The sequence below is a fragment of the Gallus gallus genome, chromosome 1 (genome assembly GCF_016699485.2).
Source record: "Gallus gallus isolate bGalGal1 chromosome 1, bGalGal1.mat.broiler.GRCg7b, whole genome shotgun sequence".
NCBI classification, from domain to species: Eukaryota; Metazoa; Chordata; class Aves; order Galliformes; family Phasianidae; genus Gallus; species Gallus gallus.
In genome coordinates, this window is record NC_052532.1 from 59,306,701 (window position 1) to 59,320,413 (window position 13,713).

At 46.4% G+C, this 13,713-nt stretch overlaps 1 protein-coding gene across 11 annotated transcripts in view; it reads right to left on the reverse strand.

Annotated features, from left to right (window-relative positions):
* The window catches only part of BICD1 (BICD cargo adaptor 1), a 193,494-nt gene extending 180,147 nt beyond the window's left edge, over window positions 1-13,347 (reverse strand). For all 11 annotated transcript variants that reach the window (XM_004937892.5, XM_004937885.5, XM_015287190.4 and 8 more), the window contains exon 1: window positions 13,120-13,347. In XM_004937892.5, coding sequence (XP_004937949.1) covers window positions 13,120-13,332 — 213 coding nt within the window. In that variant the 5' untranslated portion in view covers window positions 13,333-13,347. The remainder of the gene's footprint in view (window positions 1-13,119) is intronic.
* Between the last annotated feature and the right edge of the window lie 366 nt (window positions 13,348-13,713).

The following is a 13,713-nucleotide window of genomic DNA, read 5'->3' on the forward strand; positions in this document are numbered from 1 at the left end:
AAGCTTCTCTTCTCCACTCTGAACAAGCCCAGCTCCCTCAGCCTTTCTTTGCAGGAGAGATGCTCTAGCCCTCTAAGCATCATATTGGAGACCAAGTACTCTCCATCATATTTGAGAAGTCATGGCTATCAGGCATGGTCCCAGATGACTGGAGGAAGGGTTATGTCACTCCCATTTACAGGAAAGAGAGCAAGGAGGACCCGGGGAACTACAGGCTGGTGTGTCTCACCTCTGTGCCTGGGAAGATCATGGAACAGATCCTCCTGGATGACATGCTTGATCACATGAGGAATGAGCGTGTGATCCGAGACAGCCAGCATGGCTTCACCAGGGGGAGGTCATGCTTAACCAATCTTGTGGCCTTCTATGATGGAGTGACGGCGTTGGTGGCAACTGATGTCATTTACCTGGACTTGACCAGGGCCTTTGACATGGTCCCCCACCACATCCTTATCTCCAAATTGGAGGGATGTAGATTTGATGGGTGGACCACTCGCTGGATAAGAAATTGGTTGAAAGGCCACAGGCAGAGGGTGGTGATCAATGGTTCTATGGCAGGGTGGAGGCCGGTAACGAGCGGAGTCCCCCAGGGGTCTGTCTTAGGACCAGTGCTCTTTATCATCTTTATCAATGACATTGACGATGGAATTGAGTGCACCCTCAGCAAATTTGCTGACGACACCAAGCTGAGTGGTGCAGTTGACACGGAGGAAGGAAGGGATGCCATTCAGAGGGACCTTGACAGACTTGAAAGATGGGCCCGGGTGAACCTAATGAGGTTCAACACAGCAAAGTGTAGGGTTTTGCACTTGGGCCGGAGGAACCCCAGGCATCTATACAGACTGGAAGGAGCAGTCCTTGAGAGCAGCTCTGCAGAGAAGGACCTGGGGTCCTGATGGATGACAAACTTAACATGAGCCGGCAGTGTGCTCTTGCAGCTCGGAAAGCAAATGGTATCCTGGGCTCCATCATGAGAGGGGTGGCCAGCAGGGACAAGGAGGTGATTGTCCCTCTCTACTCTGCTCTTGTGAGGCCCCATCTGGAGTCCTGTGTCCAGGTATGGAGCCCCCAGTATAAGAAAGACAGAGAGCTGTTGGAGAGGGTCCAGAGGAGGGCTACGAAGATGATCAGGGGGCTAGGGCACCTCCCCTACGAGGACAGGCTGAGGGAGCTGGGCTTATTCAGCCTGGAGAAGAGAAGGCTGCGGGGTGACCTCATTGCAGCCTTTCAGTACCTGAAGGGAGCCTATAAACAGGAAGGGAGTAAACTCTTTGAGAGGGTAGATAACAGCAGCACAAGGGGGAACGGTTTTAAGTTGAAAGAGGGAAGATTTAGGTTGGATGTCAGGGGGAAGTTCTTTACCAGGAGAGTGGTGAGGTGCTGGAACGGGCTGCCCAGAGAGGTTGTGGATGCCCCATCCCTGGAGGTGTTCAAGGCCAGGTTGGATGGGGCCCTGGGCAACCTGGTCTAGTAAATGGGGAGGTTGGTGGCCCTGCCCAGCAGGGGGGTTGAAGATTCATGATCCTTGAGGTCCCTTCCAACCCAGGCCATTCTGTGATTCTGTGATTCTATTTATAACTATCCCAGTTATCCCTGCTTTGGTGGGAGGTAATGTGAATTCTGAGTCTATAACACTTTTTATCAATGATATTTTGATGGCGGAGCTTTTTGCTAGCTGGTGGTGGGCACACGCTCAACAAGTAAGTTATTTCTCCATTTTATCCTTGTCTGCAAGTCATACCGACTATAAGTAATCCTGAGGTGCAATCCCAAACGTAGGGCATATTGCTAGAGATAGCATACTTCAATAGATACTTCAATAAAATCTTCCCTAACTATCAGTAGGTGAGAATCACAGGCATTAGCAAGAAAAGGAATGAATGCAAACATTCCCCTCAACTAGACTCAGACCAACTCTGTATGTTTGCTATTACTGTACAGAAACCTAGTTTTATCCAGAACGGTGTGACTTTTTAAAAAAGATTTTAAAAGCTTTGTGAGGTATTCTGGGAAAGAAAAACTTTTACCACCCACTTGAAAAGAACTTGTCTTTATTAAAGCTACAAACTATACAAAGCACAAGCACAAGCTATTGAGAGCAAATTTTTTATTCAAGTTGGGCAATAATTGTTAAGGATGCTGGATTAGTCATCAAATTGAGAACCAGGTGATACGTCTTCACAGAGGTTTTAACCCAACTGTGAACTCTCCATGTACCCATACCTACAGACATACCTAACTCTCTCTAGCTTTCTTACACTGGAGTGCCAAAGGTTAAGTGTTCTGCCTTGCTAAAAATCTGAAGCCAGGTCTTAGACTCTTGTATCCTGCATCCTGCCATGAGGATGTGAGTAGAGGAGACTCCAGTCCTGAGCAAGACTAAATCCAAATCATGCTGTGTTCATGTCTGGCCAAAAGCCAAACTTTTATAAATAAATAATATCACCAAGCCACCAGTTCGTTTTGCCTGATCCAAATTCCTACCTTCACTCTTAGATTCTTGGAATCTTTTGAGTTGTTAAGGGACCTCTAACAGTCATCTGGTCCAACCCCCCTGCAGTGAACAAGGACACCCACAGGTAGATCAGGGTGCTCAGAGCCCCTCCGGCATGACCTTGAGTGTCTCCAAGGATGGGGCATCCACCACCTCTCTGGGCAACCTGCTGCAGTGCCTCACCACCCTTATCGTAAAAACCTTCCTTGTATATAATCTCCTCTCTTTTAGTTTGAAACCATTTCCCCTTGTCCTATCACAACACACCCTGCCAAAGAGTTTATCCCCTTCCTTTTTACAGCCCCCTTTCAAACACTGAAAGGCTGCTCTCAAGTCTCCCCAGAGCCTTCTCTTCTCCAGGCTGAACAGCCCCACCTCTCACCCTGTCTTTGTAGGAGAGCTGTTCCACTACTGGGATCATTTTTGTGGCCCTCCTCTGGATGTACTCCAACAGGTTCACATCTCTCCTGTACTGATGTCTCCACACTGGAATGCAGTACTCCAGGTGAGGTCTCACCAGTGCAGAGCAGAGGGGCAAGATCACCTCCTTCAATCTGTTGGCCATGTTTCTTTTAAAGCAGCCCAGGATATGGCTGGCTTTCTGGCCTGTGAGGACACATTGCTGGCTCATGCCCAGCTGACCATTCACCAGTAACCCCAGGTCCTTTTCAGCAGCACCGTGCTCCATCCTTACATCCCCCGGCCTATAGTGATAGCAGGGGCTGCCATGACCCAGGTGCAGATCTTGCACTTTATTTATTGAACCTCATGAGGTTCACCTGGGCTCACTGCTCAAGCCTGCCTAGGTCTCTCTGAGTGACATCCCACCTCACAGGTGCACTGACCACATCACACAGCTTGGTGCCACCCACAAATGTTCTGACGGGACACTCAATCCCACTGTTGATGCCACTGATGTTGTTAAAGAGCACTGGTCCTAGTACTGACCCCTGATCTCCATTTGGACATTAAGCCATTGACCACCACTCTCTGGGTACAATCTTGCAACCAGTTCCTAATCCATCGAACAGTCCACCCATTAAATCCATATCTTTCCAATTTGGAGAGAAGGATGTTATAGGGGACCGTGTCAATGGCTTTACTGAAATCCAGACAGATGCCATGAGTGGCTCTTCCCTAGTCCTCTGAAGCAGTGATGCCATCATAAAAAGCAATATGGTTGGTCAGGTAGGAACTGCCATTGGTGAAGCCATGCTGGTTATCCCGTATCACCTCCCTTTCTTCCATGTATCTTAACGTAGCTTGCAGGAGGATCTGCTCCATCATCTTCCCTGGCACAGAGATGTGGCCGACAGGTCAGTAGTTCTCTGGCTCATCCTTTCTACCCCTCTTAAAAATGGGTGTTATCTTGCCTTTTTTTCCAGTCACCAGAGACTTCACCTGACTACCATGAATTTTCATGTATCATTGAGTGGGGCTTTAGCGACTACACCAACCAATTCCCTCAGGACTGTGGGATGCATCTCATTGGCACCCACAGACTTATGGATGTTCAGGTTCCTGAGGTGGTTACAAACCTGATATTCACTTACAATACGAGGGGGCTGCTCCTTTTTCATCTTCCTAGCTGAGCATTATAGAATTATAGAATCATAGAATGGTCTGTGTTGGAAGGGACCTTTAAGATCTAGTTCCAATCCCTCTGCTATAGGCAGGACACCTCCCACTAGACAAGGTTGTTCCAAGCCCCTCCAACTACTTACAACTAATAGGAGATGGTTTTCCTCCTCCAGGTATCCAAAACAGAAGTTAAAACTGCAGCTGTTAACAGCTTTCAATCTCCTTCCATGGAGGTAAGCATCAGTCAGTGGTGACAGAGAGCATGTCACAGTTCATTGTCAGTGCAGTGACATTTAAACCCATTCAGAGTAACCAGGGAAACCAAGAAAAGGCTGCGCAGTGGTGGCCAACCTTCTCAGAGTGGATGTTGAATGCAGAGCATCGCCCCTGCCACCTGTCATCTGTGATTTCTGAGAGCACAAAATTAAAAATAAACAAATAGACCAAAAATAAAAAGAACAGGAAGGAGGAATGGAGTTTGGATAATTTAATTGAAAGGACCCCAGAAGTGACTGACTGAAGTGAAAGGTGACTAACCAGTAACCGAGGACTTGTTTTTACCTACGGGTTAAGCAGTGTTGTATGCATTACTCCTAGCAAGGGAAACCTACCTACTGCACAGATGTGTTTAACACAGCCATACAGCACAGGGATAAATTAAATGTGATTCAAAGGAGAAAGGAAGAAGGAGAAGTTATGGCATGGCTGTGTGGGTAATGGGTTCTACTCACAGCCCTGACCACAAGTACTCGAATGCATTGCTAATCTCACTGTGCATCAGTTTTCTTGTTTGGTGTCAAATAAATAACCCCAGAAACCAAACAACGAGGGGAAAAACAATAAGAAAGAAAAACAGGTTTGCTTTTTGCAAAACATTAGGAAAAGATACCGTCCTGTGCACTCCATCAGCCAATCAATTTAAAAATTGCCTTAGAAGTCATCTTTCCAAGGATCGGTTTAATGGCAAGGCTGCTACAAAGCAGAACTGATAAATCCGCTGTTTCATTTTCAGCCTGTATTAAAGTAACATTTCTAAGTGTTTTTATGATTTTCTCATGTCACTGCAATACCAGCACACAGTATGGAAGGTCTAGTCCGCCACATTTCTTACATTCACACATTGACAAAAAGGGTCTTTAATATTAAAGAAAAAAATCAGTTCAGTCTCTTGTGGGGAGGCAAATCTACACTAATTAAGATGTAGGGCAGAGACTGAAAAGGGGAAGATAAAAAAGAGCATAAACCATCATGGACAGGAGACAAATGCTGTACTAGAATAAGAGGCAGCAAATGAAAGGCTGCAGAGAGAGAGGGAGGAACCACAAGAGATATAAAGAAAGTGGGAATGTGGGAATGGACCGATCTTCATCTTAGCAGAAGGCTTTTTGTGTTAATAGTCTTAATAAATAATATAATAAACTATAGGTTTAGGACAGAGGTCTGCTTTTTCCTTTAACTATTAGGTTTGTTGTTAAACTTTGATATTGAAAGACATTCAGAAACACAAATATTAGAATCATGAAATTTTTATTGTATAAAGCTCTCCACAGAGAAGCACAGTTCCCATTAAAGCACTAACCTGCAGTCTAGCTCAATTCCTACCTGCTTACTTCAGCTTTAGGCACCTGCCCTTGCAGAGATGTGTTTTTCACCTTTGAAATAGTCCTAATGGCATCCATCTGTATCTGGTCTGTACTGTGGACTGCCTTTACAGGACAGTATGAAAAATTGCTGTTTTATCCTCATAGTCATCTGCTGCTAGCAATGCAAGCAGTCCTGGGTAAAGGGACAAAGGGAACATTCATATCATTGCATGCCATATCAATTCCTCTAAATTAAGAATATGCCCTCCCTCCTCCTCTGTAAAATACGATGTTGTGAAGTTCAGAAGGAAATGAGGAAAGATGAGGGAAATGAAAGTCATGCCACAAATGCAAGGCAGTTCAACAGAAATGAATGCATGCTTTTCATCTCTGCCATTATAAATTAAAATCACCAAAAAGAAAAAAATGGATTGTATAGAATTGTACTGAATTAAACATTACCCTCTCAGGTATCAGACAAATTGGGAAGGGAAATCCATGGCAAAGCCAACTTTTTAGCAGAGCCCTACATTATCACAGAGCTGTGAGAGATGCAGAAACAAGCGATTCCTATTTCATTTCCATTGTCCATAGGCTGAACAAAACACCAACGCAAAAACGTAACAGAAAAATGAGGTGCTTAAGTGGACACATTTGAGCTTGAAAAAATTGAGAGGTTTATCAAAAAGCCCCTTTTGTTGTTTTTTTTTTTTAGAAGTCCTCCATGCTGCCAGAAAATATATATATATATATATATATATATATATATATATATATATATATATATATATATATATGTAAGAACTTGAATGTAATTCCTCCAAGTGGCAATTGCACAACGTATGTAAAAATTGGCCAGGTGCAAATTTAGTCTATGCACCTGACTTTGACAATGCTCCTCATTTTACCGTGATGAATGCACATAAATTACTGTTTTATGCCAAATGTTATTTTCTCCACCACTGTTTTCTCCCAGTTGCATTTTCCATAAAGCCAGGTGTTGAGTCTGACTCCTGTTCTGCTTATAGACTGCACCCACGCACATCACAGAAGGAAAATCTACACTGCAGTACAGAAGGGAAGGAAAAATACTTCACATAAAGGAGGGTGAAAAGATGGTAGTGAATTATTTTTTTGAATTAATTACAAAGGGCTTAATTCCAAACAGATGCAGACCTTTAGACTAAAGTCTGTTCAGCGGCCATCATTCTACAATTCACAAATCTTAAACAGGAAGTATTTCACAATAACAATGCCTGGCTCCCCCATTAACACTGCCATCAGTCATTTTAGATTCAGTACTAATTCAATATTTCATAGAAAATCTAAATTCATATCCCAGTTATCTCAGAGTTCAACACATGGGTGCTTCAATTGAAATCCTCATATTAAAGAAGGATTCCTTAAAAATTTCTTAGAAGAATGAAAGTAAGAAAGCAATTTAACTGTGGGGAGAAAATAAAATGAACCCTATTTAGATTTATTTTGGTAGTATGTGAGCTGCAGCCGTTTAAAGTTATCATTGTTTAAGGGCTGGCTATTGCAGGACGTCTAACAAATTACATGTTATCTGTAGTGGCTCATAAGGACACAATGCAATTAGTGAGAGGAACTGGCAATACAGGTCCCTCCGACAAAAACAGAAGAAAAAAAAAGATCATCTACATTTTTCTTTGCATGCTGCCAAAGCTCCAGCAATTTCCCATAACATTATTTCAGCTGCTTACATTTTCTGTAGTCTAATGCACAGGATACATTTCCCTTTAGAGGAAACCATCCTACCATAATTTGATGAGCATCTCTTTTAACATCAGTACCTGTTTACGCAGCTCATTCTGTCCCCGTTTCTTTGGCATTCATTCCTATCCCCACACTGACTTTTGGCTACGCGGGTATAGCAACTTACTGGAATGTATTGTGAACCATATCATGTACCCAGTCTGGTTACAGATAGCATCCGACTCCTTCTCTGTTATTTTTAATTGAGGTCGGTATAAACATTTGCACATCTGAGAGCCAGAACAGGGACAGGAATGACAAAGGGAGATGCAGGGCTGTCCTGCTGAGAGAAAAGCACATCAAAACGCTCCCTCACTAACCCGAGGTCAGTGCAGGCTCAATGACAACCAAAAGTGAAATTCAGGCATTGAGCGAGGCTGTGGATCTGCTAATGGTCACTATTTCCAGGCAGCATGCTGTTATGTGTTGGGTAATGCACAGTAAGCTGCTGCTGGGATTGAACTGGGTACAGTGGGCACTTCCAGAGACTCTGCATGTTCCAGGCTTACTACTGCCTACCTCCTTTCTCATCCAGCCCTACATCCTGCTCAAAGCAGGGTCAGCTCTGAGCTCAGGAGACAGCACAACCTCTCAGGGCAACCTGTGCCATTTTCTGGCCTCATGGGGAAACAGCCCCTCTTGTAATCCAGCCTGAGCCTCTCTAGTTTCAACCACTGCCAGTTCTCTTTTCCCCCCACTGCACCCCACTGTGAAGAGGCTGGCTCTGTCTTTCCAGGAACACCCTTGCAGGACTGGGCAGGTTGCTGTAGGGTTCCTCAGAGCTCTCTCTCCTCCAGGCCTAATAAGCCCTGCTCCATCAGTATCTCCTCACAGTGCTTGTATTCCTCTGCTGAACTCAGGCCATTTTGTTGCAGGCCTATGCTTACAAGAAAAGCATGGAGTGATGGATGAAGAGCTGGAGGAGCACCCAAAGCTTTGTCTGACTATGCTGTGCCCTTCTGAGTGGCACTGTGTGAGCAGGCTCCAAAGGGCTGAGATGTTGGGAATGCTCAGCCTCATTCCACATACACTGTTGCCAAAATACATATTGAGATGGCGTCAGTTCACAGCTCCCAAGTTACATATTTGGGATGTGTTCATCTCTGGGTCGAATTCAGAACATCCCATTGGGATGTATGAGCCACTCTGCACTTTCCTAAGCATCCTGTGCTGCAGACAGGTGTGTGGAGGGATCACCCATTTAACAGGGCTCTATCTGGGACAAGGGGCCTCCCTTCTGCTGTTCTTCAGATCCAGAAAACCCCACCAACGGTACACTTCAAGGCAGAGAAGAAACTGCAAACAAGACTTTGGAGAATAGTCAGTTAGTTGAGGCAGCACTGTGTCAGGGGAGTGAGGAGATGGAGTTTGGGTCACCTGCATGAAAGTAGTGCAGGGAAGAGCAGAACAAACAGCAAGAAGCTGCTAGACACACCTTTAGCTCTACTCATCCAAGAATTATTTGTGGAAGCCATGTTACCAGACTAAGCACTTAATAGCCACAGATGCAACACCTCTGTGAGGTAAGGAAAACACTAATTTTTGATCTGCAAAAGACAGGGCTGCTTACCAGTAGTCTGGTTTCTGATACTTTACCAAGAATACTTGGGTTTCAAGTAATAGGGACACCAAACTTCCCCCTCAACCTAAAAATCGGTTAGTCAGCTCTATCTATAATCTGGAGAAGTTTGATTCCCTAGAACAAAACGTATAAAACCCAAGAAACTGAGTGAGAAACTGCTTAAATTAGTCAGAGAGGGAGTCAAGGAGATGCTCTTCAGCATCTGTTCAGCTGCTATGTTCATGATTTGATTTCCAAAGAGAAATCTCTGCTTAGGATTTCCCAGGCCTAAATGCCTCATAGAGTTAGGCACCAAAGCTGCTTTCAATCCCACTGTATCATGACTAGAGGTGACTGATATTTCTCCCCTCTAAAAATACTGCAGGCCCCTACTGCATGGCAACAAATCATAGAATTACAGAATGGCTGAGGTTGGAAGGGACCTCTTGAGATCATCTTGTCCAGCCCCTCACTCAAGCAGGGCAGCTAAGGAGGTTGCTCAGCAAAGCCACGAAGCCACTCTACACATCATTAAAAGAATAAAAACTAACAGCAGAAATTGTCCTTATGGAAAACGCAATATAAATATTTAAGACTACAAATATGAAAAATGCTGAAAAATGGTTTCCACAAAATATGCTGGTAATTAAACTCCCACCCCAATAAAGCAGGCTACCTTTATGCACATGACTAATAGCAATGAGTATTTTTCTCTGAACTCTTATTAAGTGCAGGGTAAAAGGCACATTTGCTAAAAAACTTTCTGAACAGGAACCCTAAAACTACAGCATTTTTACTGCGGTCAAAATTCCATTAGCTTGAGATATAATTAAATAAGACAGGGAAACATCATTATCAGAGTGAAAAATGAAAAATAAATAAGTCTGCGGAAAATAATGAAGCTTTAAAATAAGAATGCTTTGTTCAGTGCTAGTCCTACAATTTGACTTCAGGACCACCAATGCTCCATCTCATAACACTCAAGGCTATTATAGTCAACACAACAGAATGAACCTTTCCACAGTCCTACTGTTTATTTCATTTCTAAAAACATAAGGTTAATAGTTGATAGATGTTTTGCATCTTTTCTGGACAGCTTACACATGTAATAGCTGCTCTGTTTTGGAAGATGCCCTTTTCAGGTCACTGTTTAAAACTTCAAGCCCCAAAACATCCAAATCTTAGGCTAAAGGAGAAACATCTGAAGAAAGAACAAGAAACAGCAGAGGTTACTAGAACAATTCATGTTGCATGGTGGGTAGCATATATTCTATATACAAGTATTAATATTTAATGTAATGTATTGCAATTTGCTTTTATATTCTATAATGGTCTTACGTTCCCATCTCACTCTCCAGCAATGAAATTATTGTATAGCTGTGGTTCTGTATTGCAGACTATATGGAAAAAGCCCCACTGAAGTTCACTTGAGTTTTGAACTGCCAAGGAACATAGGGGAAGACTTCAGACCCTAGATGTCTAAACCATGACTAAGTAGGGAAAGACAGGCAGCAATAAATACAATGAGCTCCTTAGAACAGAACACAAAAATCTAATAATAAAATAGTCCAAAAATGAAGACTTGCCTCGATAAAAATCTAGGATAAGATTTGACTCTGGTAAGTGAATCTGTTCAGAGAAAGTCTGCACAAGAAGAGCTGACAGCCTTAAACATAGCTCTGCCCACACGACACTGCACCTACTGTTTCTCTTGAATGGATGAGCCATTTGTTTCAGTATACACTTGAGGCCTCATTTCATAGAATCATAGAATGATTTGGGTTAGAGGGGACCATAAATCCTATCCAGTTCCAAACCCCTTCCATGGGCAGGGCTGCCACCCAGCAGCTCAGGCTGCCCAGGGCCCCATCTAACCTAGGCTTGAATGCCTCCAGGGATGGAGCACCCGCAGCTTCTCTGGGCATCCACAACTTCCACACCTCATTTTGACTTCAGAGATGCTATAGATGAAGAGAAGCGAGAGGGGAAGTACAAATCCTCACAGTCACACCAGTCATGTTGCTGGCTCCTATTCAGTCACGGTGCTCTGATGTCCCCACATGCAGGCCAAAGCCTGGGGCATCGCCTGCAGTGCCAGCTGGAAACAACACACACAGACTCTCTCCACACCTTTTTGGAGGAAGCCTTAATGAAAAAAAGCTGGCTTTGGGCTCCTTCTGTCAATTTGCTTGACAGTTTTCACACAGAACCCTACAACCCAAAAATCTGCATCCCCAAATCTCCACAACACAGTTTGCCCAAACCAGCTCAGACCAATTCGTGCCTTGCTAATGTCATCACAGGCATCATTTGCTTCTGCTCACAGACAGGAATCCGATATGCACTCAAAGAACAGTCATAATGTTGGTGTTAACAGAGGTTAGAAAATACATATAGCGACAGGAAGAAATATGAGCAAATTCTCCTTTGCAGGGCTGCATATGTGGCAAGAATCAGTGCAGTTTCTCCTATTAAGCAAGAACAAATCTCTTGGAGAAGACACAGAGGACAGAAATGCCCCATCTGCAGCAATGGAGAACTCTGGAACTGAAAGCCCGCGGCCTGACCTGGAAACAGGAGTGGCTGCTCTCCAGCTTGGCATCAGGCAAGCTACAGGATTTCTGCTCTTCCCCCCTCCATGGATATCTCCATAGCTGTGCTGTGGTTGGCACAGCATGAAGGCACTGCCCTGTGGGACAGCTGCAGAGCACACAATCCCATTGACTTCAAGGGGAAGTAAACAGGAAGAGAGTCTGTGCCCATCTTTGATTTCAGTTAACCATGTTGACTAATCCCTCCAGCTTCTGAATTTACTCTCAGCCCCTTGTACTACCCCCTCTACCTGCGGTCATGTGTACCGATGTGTCATCCATCCCATCAGTGCCTTCACGTCCCTGCCAGTCACATATCTCCACCCCTGGAGTGCTGATTTCAAAGTCCTGAGCCTACTGCATAGACTCAGCAGAGGTGGCGAGGCAGTTATCAAGCTGAATAGGTTTTACTGAAAATTAGCTTTCTTCTTCTTTAAAATATAATTTTTAAACTCTTGTGGTCACTGAGGCAAACCTGTAACCTAACATATTTACCTGCAAGTGAAATGAAACCTTCATTTTATTGAAAACGTTTCTAGAAGTGCAGCAAAGCTGGTGCTCTAAAGAATACTCGTATCTGATCTAAATGCACCGAGTGATTTCCCTCCATTCCCCCCACAGATGGAACGTGGTCTTGATCTCTGACTGAAGAGAATTTCTGCACATTATATACAGTGAGATGTTTCTGCAGAACAAAAAATTCCTTTTAAATCTGGGGGAAAATAATCTGTTCAATCCCTTCCCTCCCCTGTTTGAAAGATGGAATCATTTGCATTCTAATACCGCACAGAAACACTCTGAAATGTAGGGCTATGAGTGCTGTAGATATGTGCACATGCCCTTTCTGGGATCCCATGTGTGTGCACAGTCACAACCTCTGGTAATTTCCCTTCATGGTGAACACAGGAGGAGTGATGATATCTCAGTCACGTCCAACAGAGCCAAAAGGTGCCGTACAGCACTCACCTACCGTGTGCTCTGGATGCTACATAATCTGAAAGCCCAACTCCAACCAGCCCTCGCATCAAACGTTCCTCCTTTCAGCATGACGCAGAACTTTAATTTCCACTGAGTGGGGGTGACCTCAAGACTACTTTCTCTGCCCGGATGGCAGCGATTCCCCCGGCTGCCGGAACGAAAGCAACCTATAAATAACTTCAGAAGGAATTGTCTCCCTTCCCATGCACGGCAGGCAGCTGTTTACACAGCTCCCACGTCCGAGCGTTAGCTCAGCGCTCGGCTCCGCGCGGTTTAATTTCCCCTTCTCAGCATCCGCAGCCGACGCAGCCGTGCCCTGAGCTCCCCCCGGGGCGCAGATGTCTGCCGCCACGAGCCGGGGCTCCCTCTTCAGCCCCCGCTACGGCCGAGCCCCACTCCCCTCCCCGCGGCTCCCCGCAGCCTCCGGGGCCCGCGCGTCGGCTCGCCCACCTGCAGGGGGCCGGAGCGGGGCTCCCCCGTCACGGACACGCGCGGGCAGCCCCGCAGCGCCCCGCAGCCGGCGGGGAGAGACAAAAGCCCGGGCTGGCTCACCTCCTTCAGCTGCTCCAGCTCCTGCTTGAGGCCGTCATACTCCGCCTCCAGCTCGTCGTACTGCTGCTTGAGGGTGAGCTTCTCCTCCAGCACCACCAGCCCATATTCCGCCGCCTGGATCTTCTCGTGGGTCGTCTCGGAGAGCTCCCGGGTCAGCCGCTCGATCTCGCTCTTGTAGTGGTCCGCGCCCTGCAGCACCTCCTCCGCAGCCATAGCCCCGCCGGCTCTGCCGCGCACCGCGTCGCCGCGCCGCCGAAGCAGCGAGGGGGCGGGCGCGGCCGAGGGGCGGCACCGGCACCGCCGACCTGGGGACGGGGATGGGGATGCGGGCGGAGATGGGGCCGCCGAGCGCCGCCCCGCCGCAGTCGCGCCCCCGGCCCCACCGCCGCTCTCGCCTCCCCCGGCCTTGCGGCGGCTCCGCGGCCCGGGGAGGCGGCAGCGGCGCGGAGCGGCGCGCTTGAGGCCGGGGCGGCGAGCGGGGCGGGCGGGAGCGCGCGTCGGTGCGGTGGCTCCCGGGCAGCTGCTGGAGCCCTCCTCTGCGCGCGGGGCCGGCACCCCCGCCCCCCACAGCGAGGTCCCTCCCCTGCGCTCTTC